The sequence below is a fragment of the Pelecanus crispus genome, chromosome 3 (genome assembly GCF_030463565.1).
Source record: "Pelecanus crispus isolate bPelCri1 chromosome 3, bPelCri1.pri, whole genome shotgun sequence".
Classification (NCBI taxonomy): Eukaryota; Metazoa; Chordata; class Aves; order Pelecaniformes; family Pelecanidae; genus Pelecanus; species Pelecanus crispus.
This window is the reverse complement of record NC_134645.1, coordinates 56,801,673-56,826,049: the sequence shown is the minus strand read 5'-3', so window position 1 is coordinate 56,826,049 and position 24,377 is coordinate 56,801,673. Positions and strand designations below refer to the sequence as shown.

General features: G+C 40.2%; 1 protein-coding gene across 1 annotated transcript in view; it reads right to left on the bottom strand.

The window, feature by feature from the left end:
- UTRN (utrophin) overlaps nt 1–24,377 on the bottom strand; it is a 408,114-nt gene that overhangs the window by 125,269 nt on the left and 258,468 nt on the right. Inside the window, exons 52-53 of the mRNA XM_075707799.1 lie at nt 12,729–12,901; nt 6,910–7,066 (exon numbers count right to left, since the gene is read on the bottom strand). Of these exons, the coding sequence (XP_075563914.1) occupies nt 6,910–7,066; nt 12,729–12,901 (330 nt within the window). The remainder of the gene's footprint in view (nt 1–6,909; nt 7,067–12,728; nt 12,902–24,377) is intronic.

Genomic DNA, 24,377 nt, shown 5'->3' with positions numbered 1-24,377 from the left:
ACCAGAGAAAGAGGCACTGGACTCATTGCAGCCTTTTAAGGGACAGAGAGAAATGCTGATCACTGTGCTGTTTCTGCAGCGTAAGCCTGGTTTCTGTCACACACATTTCCTTCCACAGCAATGTCAGAATGTCCTCTTAGATATTTCAGGATAACTATAAACCTTCGAGTAGAATAGGCTTTATTCAGTGGTTCAAAAAAAGACCCAGTGAGGTCTTAAAATATTATATAGGAGTCTTTGATTAAAAGAAACGAGGTGCTAGATCCTCAGAAAAGAGCAGCATGAGATCTATATACTGATAAATACCTATATCAAAATGATAGTATTAAAAAGGCAACCCCACCAAAATTTTTTATTTATAGTACTGAAAAAGTGCAATTTTTTTTTTCCCCACAGTAAGAAAACCTGGTTTACTCTGCGTTAGTGACAGAATATTTTGTTCTTTCATTATCCAGGTTACTTATTATTTTAAGTACTGAACCATGGCAACTTTCCTGACTTATCACAAGACAACTGCACTTCTGGGAACAAGATGAAATACAGCCAGAAGCAACATTTTTTTTATCAAAGTTAAAAATACACTGCACTGACATCCTAATTTAACACTTCATTCGTGGTGCCATGCTTTTGTTTAGACATCATTCTTTTGGAGAAATAGCCCAGGAGTGGTACACACCTGAACCATTCATGTAACACACAAATCAGTTGGAGTAAATCCTTAGCAAGCAATGGCTTTAAGTCAGACGGGTGCACTTGAGAACTCTGATTTAACTTCAGGCATTAACTACACTCTTCCTTTCCTGTAGCAAAATATTCCCACCCACAATTTCCACCTCTTCCTCCTAAACACACCTCAAAGAAAAGAGTCTCAGTTAAAGCTTAAAGAATTGTACTGTCCTTGTACAGTACAATTCTTCGTACAGTACAATCTCTCTTTTTCACAAATAATCAACATTCAGAATTCTCAAATATGCAGAGCACTTAAAACTTCAAGAGTCCTTAAACCCCTAACTATTACAAGTTTACTTAAGCAGCTCTCAAACTGTTCAGTAATGCCAATTGACTAGTGGGGAGGCTATTTCTCCTTTTCATAGAGCAGTTTTTGAAAACACATCCTTACTTTGAAGAGCCACTTCACAGCAGTGTGGTATAGAACGCTCAAGCTCCTGCTTCAATCACACCCTTGTCCAACGGACCATGTTGCAGCTCTTCCTCTAAGCAAAAGGCTCTATTGATCCTCCTCTTCCAACCACAGACTGTTTAATTCTCCTTTCTCAACCCTCACGGCTCACATCTCAGTCAAAAATTAGTATTTCAGCAATGTAGCTGACCACCTCTACGCAGCACAGATTTTCTGCATGCTTCATGTCTTATGTGATGAGATGTGCAACAAATTAATAAAGCCCTTTCTAGACTATAATTAAAATCATAGACTAGGGCAGCACTGATATCATAATACTCATCTTTTGATTCTTATAGTTAATAATTCCTAACATGCAAGCAGATTTTAATACAGAAAATATGTAAGAAAAACAATCTAGAATAATTAAGTAGGAATTCATTTAAGAATAAGCCCATTGCCCAAGGTCAGGCAGGTACACTGAAAGAGCACAGAGAAGTTAAGGCTAGAGAAATGTTTTTTCCTCACAGACTTTTCCTGCTGGTAAAGAGAACAATGGAACTACAGACACCCTGAAGGGAGAGCAACAAGTAGGAAGCAGTTTCCAGCTGGCTACGCTAATGCTTTTGATAAAGTGGCAGTAGCTAAGTAAACCAGAAAGAAATAATTGCAACTTTCAGCATTTGATTACTTTAACAAAACAAATCTGAAACATGAAATACATAGGCAGCAACCCCCAAAAGTTTGAAGAGTATCTGAAATATTAATGACCCACCCATAGACATAAAATTACCAAACATTCACAGTTCCTTGGCCAATTCATTTTGAGCTCAAACGAAGCTAAGTTAAGCATCTCTGTGATCCAAGACGCATGCATTATTTAGTATTAGCTAGACATTTGTTCATTTATGAGACAGATGCCAACAGGATTTATGCAAGAGGGTACCCATTTCTGTTTAATTTGAAATGTCCTGTTCTCTCTCTGAAAGCTAAACCACAGTGATTTATATCACTTAGGCAGTCTTTGTAGTTTAGCAAAAGCATACTTTCAAAAAGCTACAGTCAGGAACTCTTCCAGCAGAACAGCGAGATACAAAGCTCTCAGTGCACCTCCAGAGAACAAGGTGCCGGCACCTGCATCGCCTCCTCTTGTACATAGGTGTGACTCGAGGTATTTCCATATTGCACAAAACCAGCCCACTGCTTTCGTAGCTTTTCTTTTTCAGCAGAATAAGATATCCACATAAGTGCGGTCTTTTGGGATTTTGGGTGGTGGGGTGGTGGTTTTGTTGTTGTTGGTTTTGGTGGTGGGTTTTTTTTTTTTTGCATTGTCTATGCAGCTGATCAAAATTTGCATCACCCATTTTAAAATCCTAAATGAATATTCATAAGGAAGACTCGGAAAGGACAGAACGAAAGGGAAAACCTGAGCTGGTAAGGACAAGCAACAGTGAGAAACTGGAACTACAGAAAAAACACTGGCAATAAACACTGAAAAGGCAGCTTCCTTCACTTTCTTTTCTCTATAAGCCATTCCCTGCATCAGTACCTTTGCAGATGAGTTTTCTACACTTCAGGAGTGTGAATGTAGCCTCAGCTATAGGTACACTTCATACAGATGACTTTTTAACTTTTAAACTTCCTCTCAGCATCCCAAAGCATTTGTGAATTTTCCATTATTCTTAGGACTGCCACCTCAGCCCATTCTCAAAGACAAATTTTGAGAATAATTGAAATAGGAAATTCATGCTCCCTTACTTAAGCTTCCTCTTGCCCTGCCCCCTGCAAGACACGGAGCACAACTCAACACCCAGACAGGATGTGCTCACTGCTCGACTGTGCTTAGCATTTAGTATGTGATAAGACTATGAACTACTACAGATGATAGAAGTTTGGCTGAACAAGACAAAGTCAGTCCAAAATTTGTAAGTATTTGCTATATCCTGAAAGATTTCTGTTAATCTGGAAAATATACGCTAAATCTGTAGTCCTGATTCAAGTGACTTAAGATTGCTGTGGGTAATGTTTGTTTTTCAAGCATAGGAGAATTATTTATATTTAAAACAAAAACAAGTTTAAAAAAAATCAAATTGCAAACCATTTATTTCCTCCTGTCCAAACAGACCTCAGTAGCACAAAAACAATAGGAGCTAAACCAAACTGTCACATAATACTGTACTTATTTACCTAGCACCACTGAAGCCAAGCATTGAGTGGGGGAGATACTAAGAGAGGGAAAGAGCAATAAAATTAATGCCATTAAGCTGAAGCAAACAAGTCATAATTTCACGTATCTGAGGGGGAAAAAAAAAAAGTAGGTGAATAAGGAGAATGACTATTGAATAACTAGAGGCAAAAAGCAACGCTAATACAAGAAGGACGGAAGACCCAGAAGACTAAAGGGCAGGAGATGAGACTATCATGGGCACGCATCTTACAGAGCTGAGCCACTCTTTCACCACTTAACATTTTGAAACACCAGCAAGGACAAGATCAGGCAAGCAAGCTGGAAATAAGAGCAAAGGGATCACAGAGAAGTGGAGATAGAGTGAGGTATTAGACTGCTGACTTTGCACAAGGACAACTTAAAAGCAGCACTCAGACATGAAACTAAAGGAAAGAGGAGAGCAGAGGCACCCAACCATTGCTCAGGGAGGCCTGGGGAGAACCTTTCCAAGGCCAGCTGATGTGCTGCAGAAGCTCAACATGGGATCACAGAAAAGCTGTTGATTAAAAGTAAATCTTACAAATAACATGACATGCTTAAAAGGTTTAACATTTGAAAAAGTGTGGGCAAAGAAACATTTAAAGAAGTACCAGGACAGCCAGTAATGAGAGGTGGAATAAAGGGAGTATCCTCAAGAGTGAGAGAAATCAACTCATATCTCTGCAATATTTATCTGATACAGTTGCACCTCAAATCTCCACTGAAAACTTTCAGCTTAACACAGGATACATATTCTAAAAGGAGCACCTTAAATGCAAAGCCAGTGACACCAGCCAATGATACCCCCACAAGGCACAGAGTGACCGACAGCGTGGAATCACATAAAGTTATTTTATGAAGAATCTGCTGAAAGGGCAGATTTGGCATAAGGTTTTGAAAAGAGGAAAAGAAAAGTAAAATTAAAAAAAAAAAAAAAATCACAGGCATAAAACTTATGTGTTCCTCAACCAAGAGCATCTTTATTCAACATCCCAACGACACCGACCAATCACTTAATTATGCTGGGGAAGCAGAAGAAGGACTTCCAATGGGTTTTGGTTTGTGTTTTTTCTCCACTTTTCATTTTTTACCTGAAAAAACACAACTTTTCAGCTTATTAGTAAACTATTAGTTTATTAGTAAACTGCAGCTCTAGCGAGGATGAACAGTTCCTGCTAAAAAGCAGCAGTGAGGCACTGCCATGGAGAATCAAACCAACGGACAGCTGTGGTCCAGCTCCCCTCCTCTGGCAATGACTAATAAGCAACACTTCAATAGAAAGTGAAATGCCCCATGCTAACAATTCGTGTTTGGTATGGCTCAGTTTCATCACGATATATGCGAATCTCTTCGTCCCTACCAAAATAACTGTTAGAAAATAGTCATCAAGTCGTCACCTAGGAAATATCTGCTGTTGAATACTGTGCTCTTGTTTGCGTAGGTGTACAAAAACCAAAACGATGCGCAGGGTCGCTTTAATTTTGTGCTATTGCAGACCATTAATACAGCTCATATTAAATACTGGACTGGGGCACCTACATCCAATACTCACAGTGACATTGCAAGAATATTGCCTTTTTGAAAAATGAAAGAATAATCTCTAAAAGCTCCTGAATGCACACGTTAGAGTCTTAACCTCAACACATAATAAAATATCAGTTATTCTTTAAACATAAGGGCAAGGGACTAAACAACCCAGAAGTGTTCTCTCCTTCACACTGCTGCAGTTCACTAGTGACCCAAATTAGCCATCCAGCATCACTGCTCCTAAATTTTTCTGCTTCGGAATGATGTATAAAAACTACCACTTTTACAAATCGATTTGAGATCTTCAAATGAGAGGTACTAGCAGTATTATTTTTTATTATCATACATATACTATAAGCTAGCATGAGACAAACAAGCCCTTAGAAAATGACCTGTAGAGATCTATCACCTCCCACTGACCTCCTTCAAAACACATTTGGATCTGTTCCAGCCTTTTATTGCTCTGGCATTAGTAATCCACCATTTGATCATTACGAAACATTCACAGCAGATGTGCCTACGAACAGAGCATGATGATTTAAGTGGATAAGAACAGGAAGAGATGAACTCTCAAGAAACAAAGATCCTGAGTATATGCTAATAATTTTACTTTAAAAGACTAAATTAAGGAGAAACATGTGCAGATTTCCTTAAGCTCTTCTATCTTGGATTTAAGTCTCAAAAGTGATGCTCATGTCAGGCTGCTTTTTCTGTCGTTCCTCACAGTATTCTAAGTGAGTATTTCTGTATTACTAAGTGTTTTCCCAAATTCGATTTTTGCCCTCACTAAACACCACAGCAGAAAAGACATCAGTGTTGTGCTGGCAGAGGGGAACATAGTTGTTACGCAATTAGCTATATACAGCTGCATTTATTCTCTTTCTTTGTTTACACCATCATGGTGCTGCAGCCCCCCGGGCCACTCTGAGATCCCAGGATAAGCCCTGTCGTGCTGTTACCCTGGTCATAAGCGCAGTGACTTGGGCGTCAGGCACTCTCTGGCCACACCTGGGTCACCAGCTGCCTGAATTGTGTACCAGAATAACTCAGCACTGATTGTGGCCAGAACGTAAAACACTGCCCAAAGCCAATCATCTCGAGATCCTATGAATAGCGATCCAAAAGGGAGACCTTTTGAGCTCTCCAGGACTGCAGCAGGCTGTGTGACCCAGTGTCTCCCCTGCGCTGGGACGCCTCTCGGGGCAGATTTCGCGAGGATTGAAGGATCATCCATCGATGATTTCGCGAGGACTCAAAGGCCTGATTTCGCGAGGTTCACCGACCGTCCGTTGATGAATGCCGGCACATAAAAGTGAGTAATTCATGAAACTCAATGAAAAGGGAAATTTTAATCACAGGTTAACCTCTGTGTGTGTGTGTGCAGTTTGATTCAGAACTGTTTGTCTGTCTGTGTGTGTGTGTGATTTTATTTAAACCCCATCTGTGTGTGCAACCCTGCTGAAAGTTTCGGGTGACCCTTGCCATTCTCAAATCCTTAACTAAGTCGCTATTTTGATTGTAACAAATTCCATTGAATCGCTCTGTTAAATGGGCTGATGCTTAAGTGCTGTTAAGAATTATATAACCTAATTTTGTGATCTATCTCAAAAATACTAATAAATCCTAAATTACTGCTAAACCAAAGCCGTGGGAAAAAATCATATTCGTGACAACCATACAGAAGAGCAAATACGATGATAAGATGGAACCAGCTTTACTAGAATGAATTTGTCCAATGGCAAATACGTCCTAACTTGATTACTGATCACAGTTGGTGAGACAGACTCTACTTTCTACATGAATGAAGATAAGTTGTAGATGCAACAGAATTTTTTATTGTCAAAAAATAATTAGGAATCAATACCCTATTATGTACAAAACCAGAACAGAACTAGCAAAACCAGAGAGCTGGAATAGCATGTTAGAGTTACAACAGTACAAGGCATAGGTAAGTTTTAGTTCTCAAAACCAGTGTTCATCGTTTATCCTGTATGCAAATGTTCTTCATTCTATTATTCACAGTAGCATATTTATCTATAAAACTTGAGCAACTTACTTTGCAGTGGTCATATTGTTGCTGTAAGGTTGGAACATCCCCTCCAATGGGCATTTGCTTTTTTAGTTCTTCATCTTTCATATTCAGCCATTTGATTAACTCTTCCAGAGACGTCAGCAATCTGTTCCATTTCTCTGCACTGGCCTCCAAGTGAGCCCTGTGAAACAACATTAAAGCATCTTTAAAGCCCTGAATAGCAAAACCAGCATGGGAGTGCAATAAATAAATAAAATTGCTCCATCATTAAGACAGGAATGTTTCAAGTGTTTAACTGCAAAGCAACTTTGCGTTAAAAAACCCTCTACTTCAAAACAGTTTGCACAGCAAATCAAAACAAGCAGAGGAAAAATGGGGGAACACAGACAAATATGTACCTGATGCTTTAACTTGTTTAAAGCCTTGAACACTGCACATCTAAGCAATATAAATAAATGCTGTGTTTTGTTGTGACTCCATCACTGCAGTGCACAAAATACAAGCATCATTTTGTGAGCTAAAGCACTGCAAAACTGAACTCTCATGCCAGGATCTTGACTCTCCAGCAGCGAAAGCAACAAGTTCTTGCAGCAGTGATCAACAGTAAATTGCCTGTGCTGCTGAAACTATCAGTGACACAGATTATTTAATACATCATCTTTAGTCAATGGTGAGTTACGAGAGAATTAACACAGTGTCTCTGTCCCTCAGTTTAATTGACAAAACCCCCAGATTCCACAATACCCTTTTTCTATCATTTTCAAAAATACCTTGACTTGATGGTTTCTCCCTGCAGTGGCTACACAGCTGCAGGCAAATCTTCGACAGGGACCAGCTACCCTTCTTTTACTGCAGTCATTCAATGTTATGGATTCATTTGAGACTAGCATGTACTCAGTAAACAACAATTTCTTTCTCCACGCAGGTGATGGAACAGAGCTCAGTCCTTTTCAGTGTAGTCTGACAACAGCTCTCCACCTTCCTGCCCCGCTTCTGACAGATGAGTGAACTGAACTTTACTATTGCTTCCTACCTTTTACCTTTCCTATTTTGCGCACGGATTTCTTTACCTTTTTTTCTCATTCACTGTAACTCACATCTTGAAACTTTCACCTGGCTTCTCTCGTATTATTGTCTCAAATGGCATTCGAGTGAAGGTTTGGGTCTGATATGACAATAGGTGGACTGAAGGGGTGAAGTGCTGCAAGGTTAATTTCAAGGCAAGCTTAGGTTTGGGTACACTGGGATCTCCCAGCAATACTAGGATAGATAAACCAAAAAAGCAGTCAGTAACAGTGTATGAGGGTGGGAAGATACAAAGAAAAAAAAAAATCACATATCTGAAAAGGATAAACCTTTAGGGAAGAGGAACCTATTCTCCTTCACTCAATTCAGGAAAGCACTTCCCAAGTAACTACTTGGGGCGGGGGGGGCAGAATTGAAGTACTTGCTAGAAGCCACATTTTACTGCCTACAGTTTTGTGCATCACGGTTTCTATTGTCCCTTATTGCTCTCACTGATAATTTTCTCTCAACACTGAATTAAAACCAGCTGCTCGTAGCCCAGGCCTAAACAGCTGAGCCAGCATCCTGCCCTGCAGTGAATTACAAGCAAGCTATTGCATTTGCAGTTTTATGCGTACTGGGGAAGAGCATCCTGCTGGCCTTGGTTTGTACATCAGCAGCTCCTGAATGAAACGCACTGTCTCAGCTCTCCTGGTCTCTTTTCACTCACTAACCAGAACGACTTTCAAGGCAACCAACTTGTTCTTCCCATATGGACGGTATTAACTCTACGGCAAGTTGGTGCACAAGGTACCTGCTTCACAGCTGGAGCTTTCACCATAGTTGGCCCCTGAAGACTCCAGCCACACACAGGGGCACACTCCCAACAGCACCGGGTGGTCCACATACAATGTGGAGCTTCTTTTCACAACTTGCTTGACATCCTGTAAAATGCCCTCAGAAATACCAAGCTGCAAAGCACTGCATATATGTTACCTTCAGGTGCTAGGTACTGAGAACCAGCCCTCCTTTCTGGAAAACAGTTATCATAGAATACTTTGGGTTGGAGGGGACCTTTAGAGATCATCTAGCCCAAACCCCCTGCAGTGAGCAGGGTAGTTATACTCCCTATCAATCAGGCAGAGGAGAGACATTGCCCTCTCATCTAAGCCAAGGCAGTCCACATTTGAACTTACAATTTTGCTGTTAGACCCACAGATTGTTACAAAAATAAAGCATCTTTACGAATTTCTAGAACCAACCACAATTAAAATGTTGAGATCTATAGCTTTCTGTTTCACTTTAATAGCAAAATCTCTATTTATCATTACTTATTACTGTATCTAGCACACTTAAGCAGCTCTCACCTCTGAAAAGTAGCACCCTCTCAGGATACAGGATTCTACTCTAATTATTTAGTGGAATTCTTGTATACAAAATGAACTGGAATTTTGTAAGGCACCTTGCAACTAGTTAAATGACAATTTAAGGGTGACTCACTGTTAATTTAACATAAAGTGCAATAATATTAATAGTGAAAAAACCTAATTTGCTATTAATTTGAATGATGTGGCATATGATACTAGATTAAATGCATTGTAATTTAGCACTAATGAGTACCTGTGTGCCTGCCAGATTAATGACAGTAGCAAAATATCACTAGCACATGGGTTCAAAGTCCAGTGCAAGCTAAACTTGTGGGGGTAGAGCAGTAAGGGGTGGGGAGGAAATGGACTACACTAACAGGGACTTTAAAATTCTTCTCTGAACATAAAGTGAGCCAACCTCTCTCTTGAAAGTTCAAAAAGACATTAAGGGGGGGAAAAAAAATACACAGGGGAAAACATGCCACATTAGTCTGGATTTTTCCTGAATGCTACCCTTCTAATCTTATCAGAAGCAATACTGAAAATAAAAGCGAGATGCAGCAGCTGAAGAGTAGACACAAACATTCAATTCTCCTGGGGAGTGGAGACATTATCAAACAGAGCTGATAAACTATGTTGAAGTTTTGAAATGTTTCTTGGGCTTCTTTGCTTTCAAAGACAGAATTTCTGGCCTTTGTTTTGGAATTGGTATTTCTACCAATACACAACCTGCAAACAAAGCTTCAGACATTTATGCTCATGTGACAAATTAACTGGCAATCTCCAGGGATTTGCCAAGTCAAGTGTTGGCTTAAGAATCCACTTTGATAAAAATACAGGTCAGTTACAGATGATCGTTCAGGTTTGAGCACTGGTTGGAGCAATATTCCCCAGCATCAACCTCCTGGTATTCAGAAGCACTCCTAAAGGAATCCTGGATGAGCCTGAAAAACATGGACACTCCCATCCAGCTGACCAGGTTGAGAGCACCCCCGCCCCTTGACCCAGGCTGAATAGAGTCATCCAGAAGAGCAGGAACTCTGACATAACTCCCCTTCTGTTGACCCTGAGAGGCTCTCTTCACAGCTGGAGACCTCCTCAGCTTTTGCTGCTGCTATGGAGGTAACACTTTCCCTGTGGAGCGTCAAGGGAACACATGGAATAAAAAGACTGGTGGGTGGTCTAAATATAGAGAATTCTTCTCTGTTTCTCCCATCCTTTTACCTCTACCCTCCCCCAAACACTAACACCCTTGCACCTTCTGCCCCAGGAGGAAAGAATCTCTCCTAAACATTGGGTTTTAAAAGGCAAACACGCACAAATCTGCAACTTTGTTTTCTTCCTGGGAATAAGATAACAAAAAAAGAAAAAGAAAGAAGCATGAAGAAGTCTGAAGTAATTTCAAGGAGAGGTATAGTCCTCTCAGGTGGTGTCATAGTCACTACAAATACGGGGTTAAGTAGTTTCCATGCATTTAGAAATATGTCACAAGAGGGCTGCTTTTCCAGTTTGGAATTCCATTTAGTTACAGTAGCAAGGAAGTAAAGTCAACATGGTGACTAGCACCATCAGCTCTGAGGATGAAGTGATGAAGCAAAACTCATACTATCCCACTATCCCTAAGGGAGAACAGTACTTTCAGCAACTAAAAAAAAAAAAAAAAAAATAAAAAATTTCTAAAAAACTTAAAGAAACCGTAATTTAGAAGCACTATCCCAAGCTAAAACTCATAACAAAGCAATCAGATTTTTCAATCATCAGTCCTAGCATCTAACACAGCTATATGCTGTTCTCACAAGACTCATCCATACAGTTTTGCTTTCCAATTCATCCTTGATATAAGGTACACCAAGAAAGCAAAAGTTGAAGGCAAACAGCTACATCAACACACTGACTTCATATCAGTTCTATGCTTTGTTATTTCCCTATGAAGGCTTTCATTACTCTTGGCGTGAGTTAGAAAAGTGAACTGCAATCAAAGAACAGGGCAAAATACATGAACTCAGAAATGCTACACTTCTTTTAGTGGCAACTGGGATTTGAGAGGTTAATTTATTTCTCTCATATTTGCTCCAGTATTCTCTTCCCTATCTTCTACTCAGTGACATGTGTCTCTGCAGCACTGCAGGTACCAGCAGACTAACACAAACACTGCAAACACTAATGCTGCCCAGTGAGATGCACATGCCATATCTACGCAGAACTGAAAAGATGGGTCTGTATTCAGAAGAGCCGGTATTGCCACTTTTTTGAGTATTCACTGTGCAATCGCTGTCTCTGTATTGCTGCCTTGGAACTCACAGCTGGCCAGGGTAAATGGCTTGAAGGCCCTTTTTTTTGGCCATCAATTTCTCCCAAATTATGATCAACCCAAGGAAAGGCCAAGCAACTGAATTGTTCTTGCTAGAACTCCACAGTTGCTAAGTTATTATCTTAAGAGCATGTTTTTGTCTTTCTCTCACATTGACTTATTTGTGAGTAGAGCTCATAATAGCCCAAGTTCAATAGCTCTTGCATTAAACTACTTGCGTGGTGGGGCCAGCCTCTGCAAGCCCCCACACTGAACTGCTTGGTCCCTCCAGTTCAAGCTCTGCCTGTGGGCTTTCATGGAGCCAATTTACCTGTCTCACTTAACTGTTTAGCACGTTGGTGATGGGATAAGTGGAGAAGAAAAGTAAATGTCACATTTCCCCCTCTATCTCACTCTTTCAAACTCTTGTGCCTGAATTCCAAGCTCAACTCACTTTTCTGGCTTTTGGAAAATCCGTATTAATGCTTAACATTGTTTTGTTCTATTAAAAGAACAGTTTCCTTTAATCAACAAGCAAGCAGTTGCAATTAAAAGCTCTAGAAATTCTGTGTAATTCATTTTAATGTAAAATTTTACCCACTTTAATGAATATGGTAATATCTACTTCCAAAATGACATCACAAAGATTTTAACAATGACTACACTTGGATAGTCAGTGAGCTTGGCACTGGTAGGGTCAAAAAATTGTAAAATAATTCCTTAATTAGTATGTATTTTAAAACATTTCTTAATTGAATAGCAGCAATTAAAAAAAAAATACTACCAACATGGATCACAACACTTAAGATGCAAGTCCTATCAAATTATTCATTTCAGTGGTAAAACCAAAACCAACAGCAACCCCCGATTTCTCCTCACAGTAATTGTAGAGTCACACAATTACTTCATTGACATCACTATCGAGTTACAATAAGGAAAGACTCAACATACTTTCCGGAAAACGTAGTACAGACTGGCAAGTTACAACTGCGCAGCTCTGGGGGGAGAACAAGTAGTTAAACCTTAAAGGTGAGTAAGTGCACCAAGTTTTTATATTTGGGCTCAGGGGTCCTTTATGGAAGAAAATGGAGATTTCACTTCAATGCTGTAGTCATATTTCTCAAGCCTTTCAGAAGACAGCAACTGTTCCCCATTCATGTCTTGACATTTTCATTACTTACCTGATGTTAGCCGACTTCGCCTTCAGGTCATTCCAGCGCTGGTTCATGTCATCAAGCCGGTGCTGGAGCAGGGCAGCTTCCTCAGAGTTTCCCAAGGCCTTCACCATCTTCTGTCTGTTTCCATCAATGCTTTTAAAGATGTCATTGTGGGCATCAATCTCAGCTTGGATGTCCTGGAATATCAGCAAGAAAAGTCCAAACATCTCAGTTCTCTAAATAAAGGAAGGGAGAGCTTATTCTCATTAGTACTCCTAAGCGCGAGGACAGAGCACATAGTCTGACTTTCTTGGGTGACTCTGAAAAGAGATGTGGAGGGGAAAACCTGCAATCCTATTAACATAATTATAAAAGGTCTAGCTTTCTTAAGTGTGAGAAAAGGAGTTTGAAAGTCATCCCTGACTGTAAAACAGGACTTAGAACTATAAACACTACATTCTCGGCATGTTTCTGTAGCACTGAAGATAACTAATTGCCTACTGTTCTCCCACGCATTTCACACAGTGCAGCATTTGCAAATGCACTAGAAATCGCCTCCTGCTCAGAAAGCACACAGATTCAGCCTTAGCTATGTTGTCTCTTTCCTCTTCGAAATAAAAGGTTGCAGAAATATTACGTAGCCCAGTGAAATTCAAACTCTGTGTAGGTCATATGCAATGAAAGCTTTTAAATAAAACCTATGTCCTGAAACTGCAGCTAAATGACTACAGCTACCACAAGCCCGTTTTTACAATTAAACTACTGTACCCCATGGCCTGCAATATATGGAGAGGTAACCACAGAACAGAAGGATGTATTATAATCTGAATTTCATAGTAAATACTGAAAAGAAAAAGAAGTGCTTGTGATTTCAATTCAGCTTATTTCTCCTCTCCTTAGAAATTAAACATATTTTATTCTCTGATCTACCATCTGCCTCAAGAAACACATTACAGATGTTGTCTTCATCTAACTGAGCACAGTATTATTTTTAAAACACATTACAAGAGCAAACAAAACTTCCTGCATCACTGCCAATGCTTTCTAGCACCCGTACATCTATGCATACTCTAATAGAGCAATGTAAATGTGTGGAGAGCCAGGAGGTATACTGGCTGTCTCAATAGGATTAATCAGCGAAGATTGTGACAGGAACTTGATGCAGATGTAAACAAACTTCTTTCGCAAAGGAAGAAATTCAGTAACTGAAATCCCTTAAAGGTTTTTATTAGAATCATAGAATTGTTTAGGTTGGAAAAGACCTTTAAGATCATCCAGTCCAACCATTAACCTAACACTACAAAGTACACCACTAAACCAATTAAGGGTAGAGTAATAATTTCATGTTTCCTGGCTTGGTGGCTGGATCATTTGTAATGAAAGTAAAAACTAGGAATCATTAAGATTGGAAAGAACCTCTAAGATCATCAGTCCAATCATCAACCCAACACCACCACGCCCACTAAACCATGTCACAAAGCGCCACGTCTACCGGTTTTTTGAACTCTTCCAGGGATGGTGACTCCACCACCTCTCTGGGCAACCTGTTCCAATGCTTGCATATATTCTTCCAAACAACTCCTTAGTAATCTCCATCTGTTCCCAGGAGCAGAAAAGGAGGGGGCTCTTGCACCTCCCCATCCTCAAGATGTAGTCCTGCATCTCAGGATGGCTGCTTGAACATCTACAGTTGATAGTTGGAAACAGTGGAAAAGTAGCTATGAATTTGAGACAGAATGAAAGATTTCTTCAGTTAGGGACGAAAGCAAAAAGAAGTAAGGATACAGCTGGAGAAGTGGGGGGAGGAGAGACAGAGACAGGAAGCCGGGGGGGGGGGGGGGAATGCAAGAGAGAGGGAGGAAGGCATCAGTGATGCTCTGGCTCTCCAGCTGAGCTACTATGTGACTTTGGACAACTACCTGTTCTTTGCCCTGAGTTTCACGACTTTAAAACAGGTAAAAAGACACTTTTGCTGTTTTTAAACCATCCTGATAAAAATCACCATTCTTAAAATAGATATAAGGAACGGCAAACCCAAATAAGACAGCATAGTCATCAGTTAAATTAGATGCTTATCGGAAAACATTTGCAGCTCCTGTCCTTACGCCTCCAACACACAAGTAGACCCAGTGAAAATGTGCTCAAGTCCACACAGCAGGGGACACAACCACGTACAGCAGTTACAATTTTAATTGCACACTAACCTGTGTTACAAAAGCCTGCTCATGTCAAATCCATTTCCATGCCTCTTTAAAGTTACAAAAGAAAACTTCACTGAAAACAAACTGTTCTCTAATCTTCCATTCTACAATCAAAATATTCATTCTAAAGCTATTAAGAACCTTATAAAACATTCTAGCTTTGATTACATTTGAGAAGACACTTAAGCATGCATGCTTAAAAACGTTTCATTCAAAATGGGTTTGATTCCTGCATTTGCCAGTCATCATGTTACATTGATTAAGACACAGCAAACCTGCTGTTCACATTCTTGAGTCCCATCTGTGATGGCCATGTTGTGACAGCTCAGTTCAAAGAATCAACTTTGCTAATTAACTTCTCTTCCTCTTTTCTGATTTCCATTTTCCAGGAAAAAAAAGCACTGCCAGCTGACGGATAAACCAACAGGACTGATATTAAAGTTAATGAATGCCAGTGCATCACAGCCCTCAAAAAAAAAAAAAGAGGGAGAGAAATCCAGACAAACATGAAGAAGTGCAGCAGGAAGGTGTGCTGTGAAAGATGGCCAATGGCAACAGATGGACACATTAAGTTAGTTATTCCCCAACAATGATATAAAAGATCTTGAAGATTTTTATTCAGGTATTGTCTTCTGTTGGAAGGTTTACAAGAATGACGGGCTCCCATCTTGTCCTAAGATTGCTGCAATTGGTAGCAATTGGTAGTAACCTCCTTTACTCACTGTGTTATTGTAATCTTTCAATTCTTATGAGATTTGTAAACACGTTGTGGTTGCCCTCCCTTAGAATTTCTTATTTCAAAGCGGGAAGTAGTAGTCTATCCATTCTGTACACAACCCAATTCATGTTCATCCTAATCTATTATTTTGCTTTCTCCTGCCTTTTTCTTGGTCATTGATTCTCCATATTCTTCTCCATTGTCCTCTATGTGGCGAAAAAGGATAAAAAAAGTTGATTATCCCTCCTCATGCCCCAACTAGGATTAACTTTAGGAGTTAATCCAATTTCACTTTTTCAGTACTTTAAAAGCAATTATAAACACTTCCCTATTATCACATGGAAGCTCCCATATCCAGAGTCACAGGGTCAACATACTGGAGGATGCAGGACAAGAGGAGGAAAAAAAAATTCTGTTGCTTTTGCAACATAAAGCAGGGGACACAACCATGAAACACCATTGTTCTTAGCCCAGTGCAAAGGGGCTCTGGGCCAGAGTGCTCTCCCAATGCATGCAAAACAAAGAAAAACAAAACAAAAAAAACACAAAGAAACAACAACAACAAAAAAACCCAAGAAAAAAGAAACCTAAAGAAATACATTGCAAACAGAGAAGGACTTCTTGCCAGCAGAAATTGATAGTTCTTCAACTGCAGTTACATAGCTTTACCAACTTAATTTTTGTAGTTATTACTATAGAGATATCATGTTTTGCTAATTTTACAAATACTTATGTGCACATATCTGTTAAATTGGATTGATAATTTGTTGGTATGAGGTCAACAGATCTGTTTACATGCCCAAGTGCTTGCAGGATTAAGGTCCTAAATTAAAAGAAAGCTCTTTTAGGAAAGAATTCATCCTGTTTATAAATCAAGATGCAAGTTTCAAAGTTTTGAAAGATAGAAAGGAGAAGGAATAACTAGGTTGACATTTATATATCTACTTCACCCTAGCCAGGCTATTAGAAGATTGCCCCTTTCCTTAAATTCCTTTTAAGAATTAAGATCAAACTGCTGCCTGTCTTTTTCACTTTGGTCTGGTGATTTCAAATCCCCTTATCGCCATCCTGAACCTTAGACTTCTTTGCTTCTCTCCCTCCTTACCCCTCTCATGGCGGATGATTTACCTGCAGGATTCAAACCTTCATTTTATGCTTGGATCTGATTTTAAAGCTTGTCTCCATAATAAGAAGCCTACTTCTTCTTTAATGTCAATCAAATAAAATACTAAATTATCATATAATGACAACTGAAGAGCATGTGTCTTTAAAGAATGTATAAATATGGTATGTGATACTCAATAACGCTATAGATGGCAATTCTTAAAAGGACCCAAAGATGTAGCTGACTCCAGCTGGAGTTGCTGCTGGAACAGCCCAAAGGCAGACTAGAGTGACTTGCCCAAGGTAAAAGATAATATATGACAAAGATTTAAACAGAACCAAACTTTGTGACTCCAACTCCAAGGTCAACCAGCTATCAAACTTTTTTCTTTTTTTCCTCCTTACAGACTGCAAGGATATTTTAAAGTTACAACAGTAGACGTAATTGTCCTTTGGAAACTATTAATGCTTTATAAAGACAAAAATAAATCCTTTAAAAAGATTAAAACAAACAAACAAAAAACCCCAAACCAACAGCATTCCGATGAGGATGGGCATTCTAGTGCCTTTTTTCTGAATGATAAGTCTAGAAGGCCCCTAATTCACTCTGCAAGCCCTAAGCTGTTAACATACTCACTTCCACTCATGTTTTTTCAGATTTTGTTTGTTTATACTGTCTTCACTGGTACATTGCCATTAGCACAGGCAAAATATTTTCCTCTTTAAAGGGCCCAAATCCTTCTACTGAAGGTAAAAACATGACTGGTAGAAGAAAACTCCGCATTTCCACACCAAAATTAAAGTGGAAGAAATTATGCATTTGATAACCTGCAAAGTGTTACTCTATTCCGCTCTCTCCATTAAGAATCCTAGAGTACTTGAGCTTTATGATACAAAGATCTGAAACAGGGAAGTTATTTTCTTCTGTAAGGTAAATAAACAGATGTTCGTATAACGTTACAGATTCTATTACCAAGATCCCTTAATCAAGTTTTTACTACATATGACACAAAACTCAACTTAGCCTCTTACGAAAAAGGTCAATAGCATTCTATACCAAATCATAACTTCATGAGGTTTTTTTAAAACAGTTACACATAGGACTTATCAATGTTTTACTCCAATGTTTTTTAAACCCACTATACACAGCAAAACTCTGCATACACCCCAATTTTTTAACTATGTTTATTAGGAAACAGAATTCCACTGAATTTCTATAAAGATCTGGCCACAAAGCAGGGATGGCAAGTTATGGCACACAAACTACATGTGGCTTGTAAGAAATGGATGTGCAGGTCCAATGCTGATGCTGTGCCACAAGACTGGCAGTGTTTTGTGTTGGCACACAGACTGCTACGTAATTTTAATCCCCAGGTACAAGCCAAGAACAGGCAAACTGTTGTGGCTTTTGAACCATATGAAGATTTTAAGAGGAGTTAGTAGGGTTGAGGTTGACTCCTCATGAATGAAAAATAGCTTGAAAAACTGCATTTTGCCCAGCAAAGACTACCCCTGGGCTATTTTGCCAGGACAGTTTTGCACTCCTTCCACCCAATACAAATCATGCCTGCGACTGGAATAGGACAGCAGACTTGGTGCAGGTACAGGGAATTGCAAGTCCCACAAAAATGACTGCCCATTGTCTTCACTGACAATGTTCAAGTCAGCAAAGACATAGTTATCGAAATGCTGCACTTGTCTCTTTTATAGGTCAGGAATAAAGGTGAGGACTGCTCACCAAAGAATCTGCAGAAAACTCTTCCAGCTGGAAGGGCTGGAACAAAAACATCAGTGACAACCTAAGGACATAACTGTATGCCACATACATCAGCCAGAACATCTTTCTTTGAGGTCTCACAGCAGGTAGCAAGGGAATGGATTTTTTTTTTTTTTTATTTTTTTTTATTTCTAGTTTTAAATAGCAGATTGTTTAGTCTATATTGAACCAGATACATTTTACCTGCTGCTGCCAGCTGCCGCTGGGAACACTGCTGTATCAGATGGTCCCGTTAGCCTCCGCTTCACTCGGAGCTTTTCACTTTTTGATGACTCTTAAGGAGGGAGTAAGAATTAGGGCATGATACAGGCATATGAGTCACCATTGTGAAAGGGAAACGGGATTTTTATTGCTCTCTTCCTTAAAAATGCTGGGGTTAGCAGGGGGAGAGGGATGCTATTGTAAAAAGAGACGGTTAAAAAAAGAAAAGTCTCTGAAGAACGCAGGTCCTCATCTCATCCAGGGAGTCTCTCCTCTGGTGTCAGAGGACAGTCATAACTTTAGAAAGGCTCATCCCAAATGCTGTTTCAGAGGCCTGCAGTTGCAGTTGCTGTTAAGCAATCAGTTTATAATGAAATCACATTCAGAAGAGCAGTACACATGCAAAACCCTTGGCAGAATTGCCATTATCATAAATCCACCAGTGGCAGAAGTGTGTATAAAGACAGACATTAAACCTCTCTAAAGTGTCATACACAGAACACACTGGGTATCACTACAGCTACTGTGACTATAGTATAAGATCAAAGCAATTCACAAAAGCAACTGGCTTTAGATATGACAAATTTAATTACTACTTAAACTCTCAGATATTTCAGGAAGAAAAAAAAAAACTTTTTTTGGGGAAAAACCACTTTGGGATATTTTTTACATCTAATTTTCAAATGCTTGTACTACCAAAAGCCTTGCACTGACACTTCAAGTTTCCAAAAAGCTATCTTGATTTGCACTTAAACCTAATGGATAGTACCTTAACAGGTGACATGGTATGGGTAAGGATTCATTTCATCACAAGAATGATGATGCACTTAGGAAGGCTGAGAATGCCAGCCTGCCTTTGACAACCTCTGTGGCTTCATCTCATGGCATCAGCTCAACATCTGAGGGGCATCATAAATCCATTAATACTAATTCCAACAGTCGCCTAATTGCAACTGAACAAAGCCAAAGCAGCCCTGCCCACTCCAGTGTAATGCGACTCTGCTTTTGCATAGGAAGGGAGTGCCGTGCAAGCTTCTGCAAATGCCATCTGGCTTCTGCATTATGACCACAGTAACAGCACTCGTAATTCTCTCCTTGCAATGTGTATTAATGAATCCAGAAAGCTGAACATAGCTTGCAAGCCAGGATCACTGTCATAATGCTGTTTCTCCTGGCAGCAAACTCCTCAGTTAGGAAGAACAGGATGGGTGTGTGGGGAACTGTGAGAGGGGGAGATGAAGCAGAGGAGGAGGGGAACTTGCTCAAAAAAAAGAAAAAAAAAACTTGCTAAATAAGCACAGGTTAGAAGTTGTGGTTGAAGTTCACCAACTAAAATGTTAGCTTCCTTCTCCAGCACCAAAGCATCCTCCTACATCGTGTTGCAAATTTCAGCACAGTAGACAACAAAATGACACAGTAAGCTTCAAGCTAAAAAATACAGCAGAGCTGTGAGACTTTAAGTTTTGGTTTTCTTGAGAATTGCCATGATCAGTTCCTTTGAGATGAAATAAGAGACTGGAATATTCAAAATCACAGGGCACAGCCTGGAGTTTGCAAATGCCAAGGCTTGTATGGTTCAAAAAACATTAGAAACATTGGTTTCTAAAATTCTGTCTTAGCCACGTCATGAAGCACCTCAAAGAGCCCAGCACATGTCCTAATCTTTACAAGCTACCAGCAGCAATAACAAGAGAAGAGTGAAGCCCAACTGACAGACTGGGAGCAAAAAAGGAGCAAGTGATCTACACAGTGAAGAAACCGTGTCACAAATGCTTTCACTGTTAATATTAGCTACTTTTGGAAGAGTTATGCTGGTGGGATACTGAACAGTATCTGTCTCATTAGCTCCAAAGTTTGCTACTGTAGGAAAGTAAAAATACAAGAGTTTAAAAAAATCCCAACAAATCCAAACCAGTTTACAACAGTCTTCTGACAGCCCAGGCTTATTATGATTTTGAAACTAACCAAAATTATATAACACCCCCCCCCCCCCCCCCCCAAAAAAAAAAAAAAGTAGCTTAATTTTATTTTCTGAGACTTTTAGGTTCATTTAGTAATACCCACTATACTACTGTTCTGGTGACCAGTGCTGATTTGTATTTAAAAAAAAACCAACCAACCAAACAAACAAACAAAAAACCCTGAAGTTTAGAGCTTTAGGATAAAAAAACCCACAGAATCAGGCTTTACAATCTGCTCTCCTGCTTTGTGGCCACAGTATTTATGGCTTTTGTCTTAATGTGTAAACAAACTACTATATATTGTGTTACAGACTCTGGTCTTGCAAGGCACAGGAAGTTTGTATGGAGAAATGTTATTAAAAAAAAAAAATCAAAAGAAAATACAGTATACCAAGTCAAGCTAACAATGGTTACAAACATATGATCCAGGTTTCATTGGAAATGCTGACAATTAGATGAAAACAATCTGGTTTTGAACAGTCTCATGTCTCTCGTTAATCAATGCAATCACTGCAAAGCCAAGCCTCCTGCCTCTCAGCATTACTGTTACCCAATGTCCTGGTAAGAGAAAGACTAACTAGCTTGAATAAAAGAACAGATGAAATGATGGGAAAAGTGGCACATTCATTGGATGTAATTCTACTTATAAAAGCCATCATAAGATCTTCCAATTTGACTAAGATAACATTCAACTAAATTTAACAGCAAACTGCGGAGCACTTCCTTTATGTCAATAGTGAAGTAAGATCACAGGCATCCTGCAAAGTCCCCTTATGCTCTTGACTTCGCAAAGTCCAAACTATCATTTCCTGGGAGGGGGGAGAAGATGACCACAGTCAGAGCACGTGCTCTAGAACTAATCTTGTAGGACCTGAAATGGGGAAGAGAAGCAGCACTAGACTTCCATATTTGAGAGGCAGTCAAACAGGGGTCACATGAGGACCTTAAGAACAATACAGAAAACCTAAGTTTAACATCAGCCTGCCCTTTTTATTGTGTAGTTTTCAAAGGCATAACCTTTTTCAAAGGCATAAGTATATGAAACTGTGCTTATCATACCTTTTCAAATTTTGTCAGCAGCTCACGTAAGCTGAAGTTCAGGCCAATCATCATTAAGCGTCCCACGAAGCCTACATTTTCATGGTACGTCCTCCAAGCCAGGTCTATAGCCTTCAAAAGGTTTCTCTCTTTTTCCACCTATACTGTCTCAAAACTCTTCGAGCGCTCCTGCACGTGTCCCTCTCTCGGGCTGTGTTCCGCCGGGGGCAGTTCACGCAGCACCATTGTCACAGCCTCCCTGTCCCCGCTCCTTCCCACGGGCTGGGCACCTGGGGGTGAGCTGCTGATGCCGGGTGATGCTCCCTGCAGGGTTAACCTGGCCCCATGGCACTGTGTGGATCTCCTCGTCTCCACGCCTGGCCAGGACTGCCTCCAGCTCACCTCGGCAATGGCCTGCAGGCTCCAAAGTGCTTCTTGCAGGCCTCAAGCTCAACGTTTGGTCTCAACGACCCCGAGCAAGAGAAGCTATACTCCGCTGGTATATGATGGATGCAGAGGGTGGGGAGGAGCAAGTCGTTCCACGTTGCTCCATTCAATGGAAAAAAAATACAAAGAAAAAAAAAGAAGAAAAAAAATCCCCAGAGAAACTTCTGTTTATAGAAAGCACCAAAAGCCGGCTTCTCAGAGAAGTTGAAATGGGATGAGGCACACTTCAGCCTAGAAAACACGGCAGCGTGACTGGACAGGAGGCCACCGCTCCTCTCCCTGCCTTCCTCGCAGCTGGCCACCAGCAGGCTGGTGTTGCTATGGCAGTAACCAAGCCACCTCCAGCCCTCTTCCCTCCACCCACTTTGCTTCGCCCAGGGGATGCCGCACTGCCGAACAGCCAAGGCCCATTACAAGAAATCTAAAAAGTCACTTCCTTTGTTTAGGGGGAAAAAAGAAACAAATCTCCAGCAAAGGATCCTGCTGCAACCTCCAAAGCCTTTGCTGGGGACCTCCTCCTTTGGTCCTGTCTGCTCTGACAGCCGTGCGGTAATCTATCGCTGGCATTTGTTTATTATTGTAATCAGCATCCTCCCTTCCAGCAGCCCTAGTGCTGCTCTCAAGCCAAGCACACTCCCCCTTCCTGGAGGCCTTCCCACTGGAAAACCACCGCCACCCCTACGGCTGCAGAAACCCCGGACCAAAAACCCTCACTCGCCCCTTTTCCTTCCTCTTGCGAGGAAAGGCGGCTATGTAGTCACCAAACAGGTTTTGGAGCTGTAAAAGCAACCAGCACTCCACAAAGCCTACACGCGCCCGCTGCCGCTCAGGAGGGCAGACGCGGTGCGGGCAGATTGTTTTCATATGAGCCTTTGCTCGCCCGCAGGAAACCTGACACCCCAATTTGGCTACTAGCAAATCACTCCCTTTCAAACCATTCCCACTGGAAACCCTGGGTGCATGCGAAGGCCTATTTAAGCTACTATTAATGCTTTCCGTACAACAACACATTACTCAACCGCCAAAACCAGCTTGAGTAATAGTTGCCAGCAAGTCAGAAAATGTATAATCAAAACCAAACCAGGAACCCATCACTTGCAAAACCCGTTGCAACTATTTCTCCTATGAGCATGCTGGTTATCACACGTTGCTTTTACTTTCTTCTTCTTTCACCCAACTGTCATAAGAAGTACCAATAAAGTCACCAATGGCAAAACTGTCTTTAAAATTATTCTCCGCTAGTAGGTTACACTGATATAGGCAGTATGGGTCGGGATTTTAAAAATAAACTCAGGAGGGGGAAAAAAAAGAAATACTGGCATTAGCAGGATTTTTGCTTATTTTATTTGTACTTTGCCGCCTGCCTGTATGCTTTATGTGGGCATATTACACAAACTGCAGAAGTGCTTGCAAAAGAAACTGAGAAAAGTTTTCCAAAGGTGGCAGAACTAGACCAGCTTTACTGCACAACTGACAGGTCAGCACAAACTGTCTGAATTTATTCCACCGCTTATGGAAGCAAAAAGCCCTATTATTAATGCAACAGTATCTAAAATTATGTTCAAATACTGTTCTTTTCTAAATTAACCACTTACAGAAGGAAAAAACCATATTTGACTGAGAAAGTAAGCCATCCTGCAAGAGATTTAACTACAATCTCTATTTGAGAATCTTTTTTCTTCACCTGCAAGACAGACACGAAGTTTGGATCCTGATTCCCGTACACACTAAGGCTTCTTTCTGCTGCTCTTGCAGAAAAAAACCTTGCACAACAGGAAGAAAACGGCATTTAAATCCAATTCAGAGGTGCTAGTGCATATAAAATGAAAATGGGTGTCAGGCTGGATTATAATGAGGCTTCATAACTCCAGGACTGTATCCAAATATACAACATTAATTTTGCATTTAGTATCAGGCTTCATACTTAGATAACTTGTTTCCCAGTTTGCTGTTGTCATCAAAAAATCATACATTCTAGATCTTTCAATACTATTAGATGCAAATGTAAGTGCCCTCTGAGGTGGATAGGTACCATTTTGTAGAATTCTATAAAAGGTAATAAAAAATATACATATATACACAATGTTGGACCAATGCTTCCAGTAAAATGGCTTTGAAAATTGTACTGAATAACAACTTTTTTAGTGGCCCTTTCACATGAAAGTACACTGTAGTACTGGAGAAATTCCGAATTTGTAGAAGAAAAACAAAGTAACTGAAATAAGC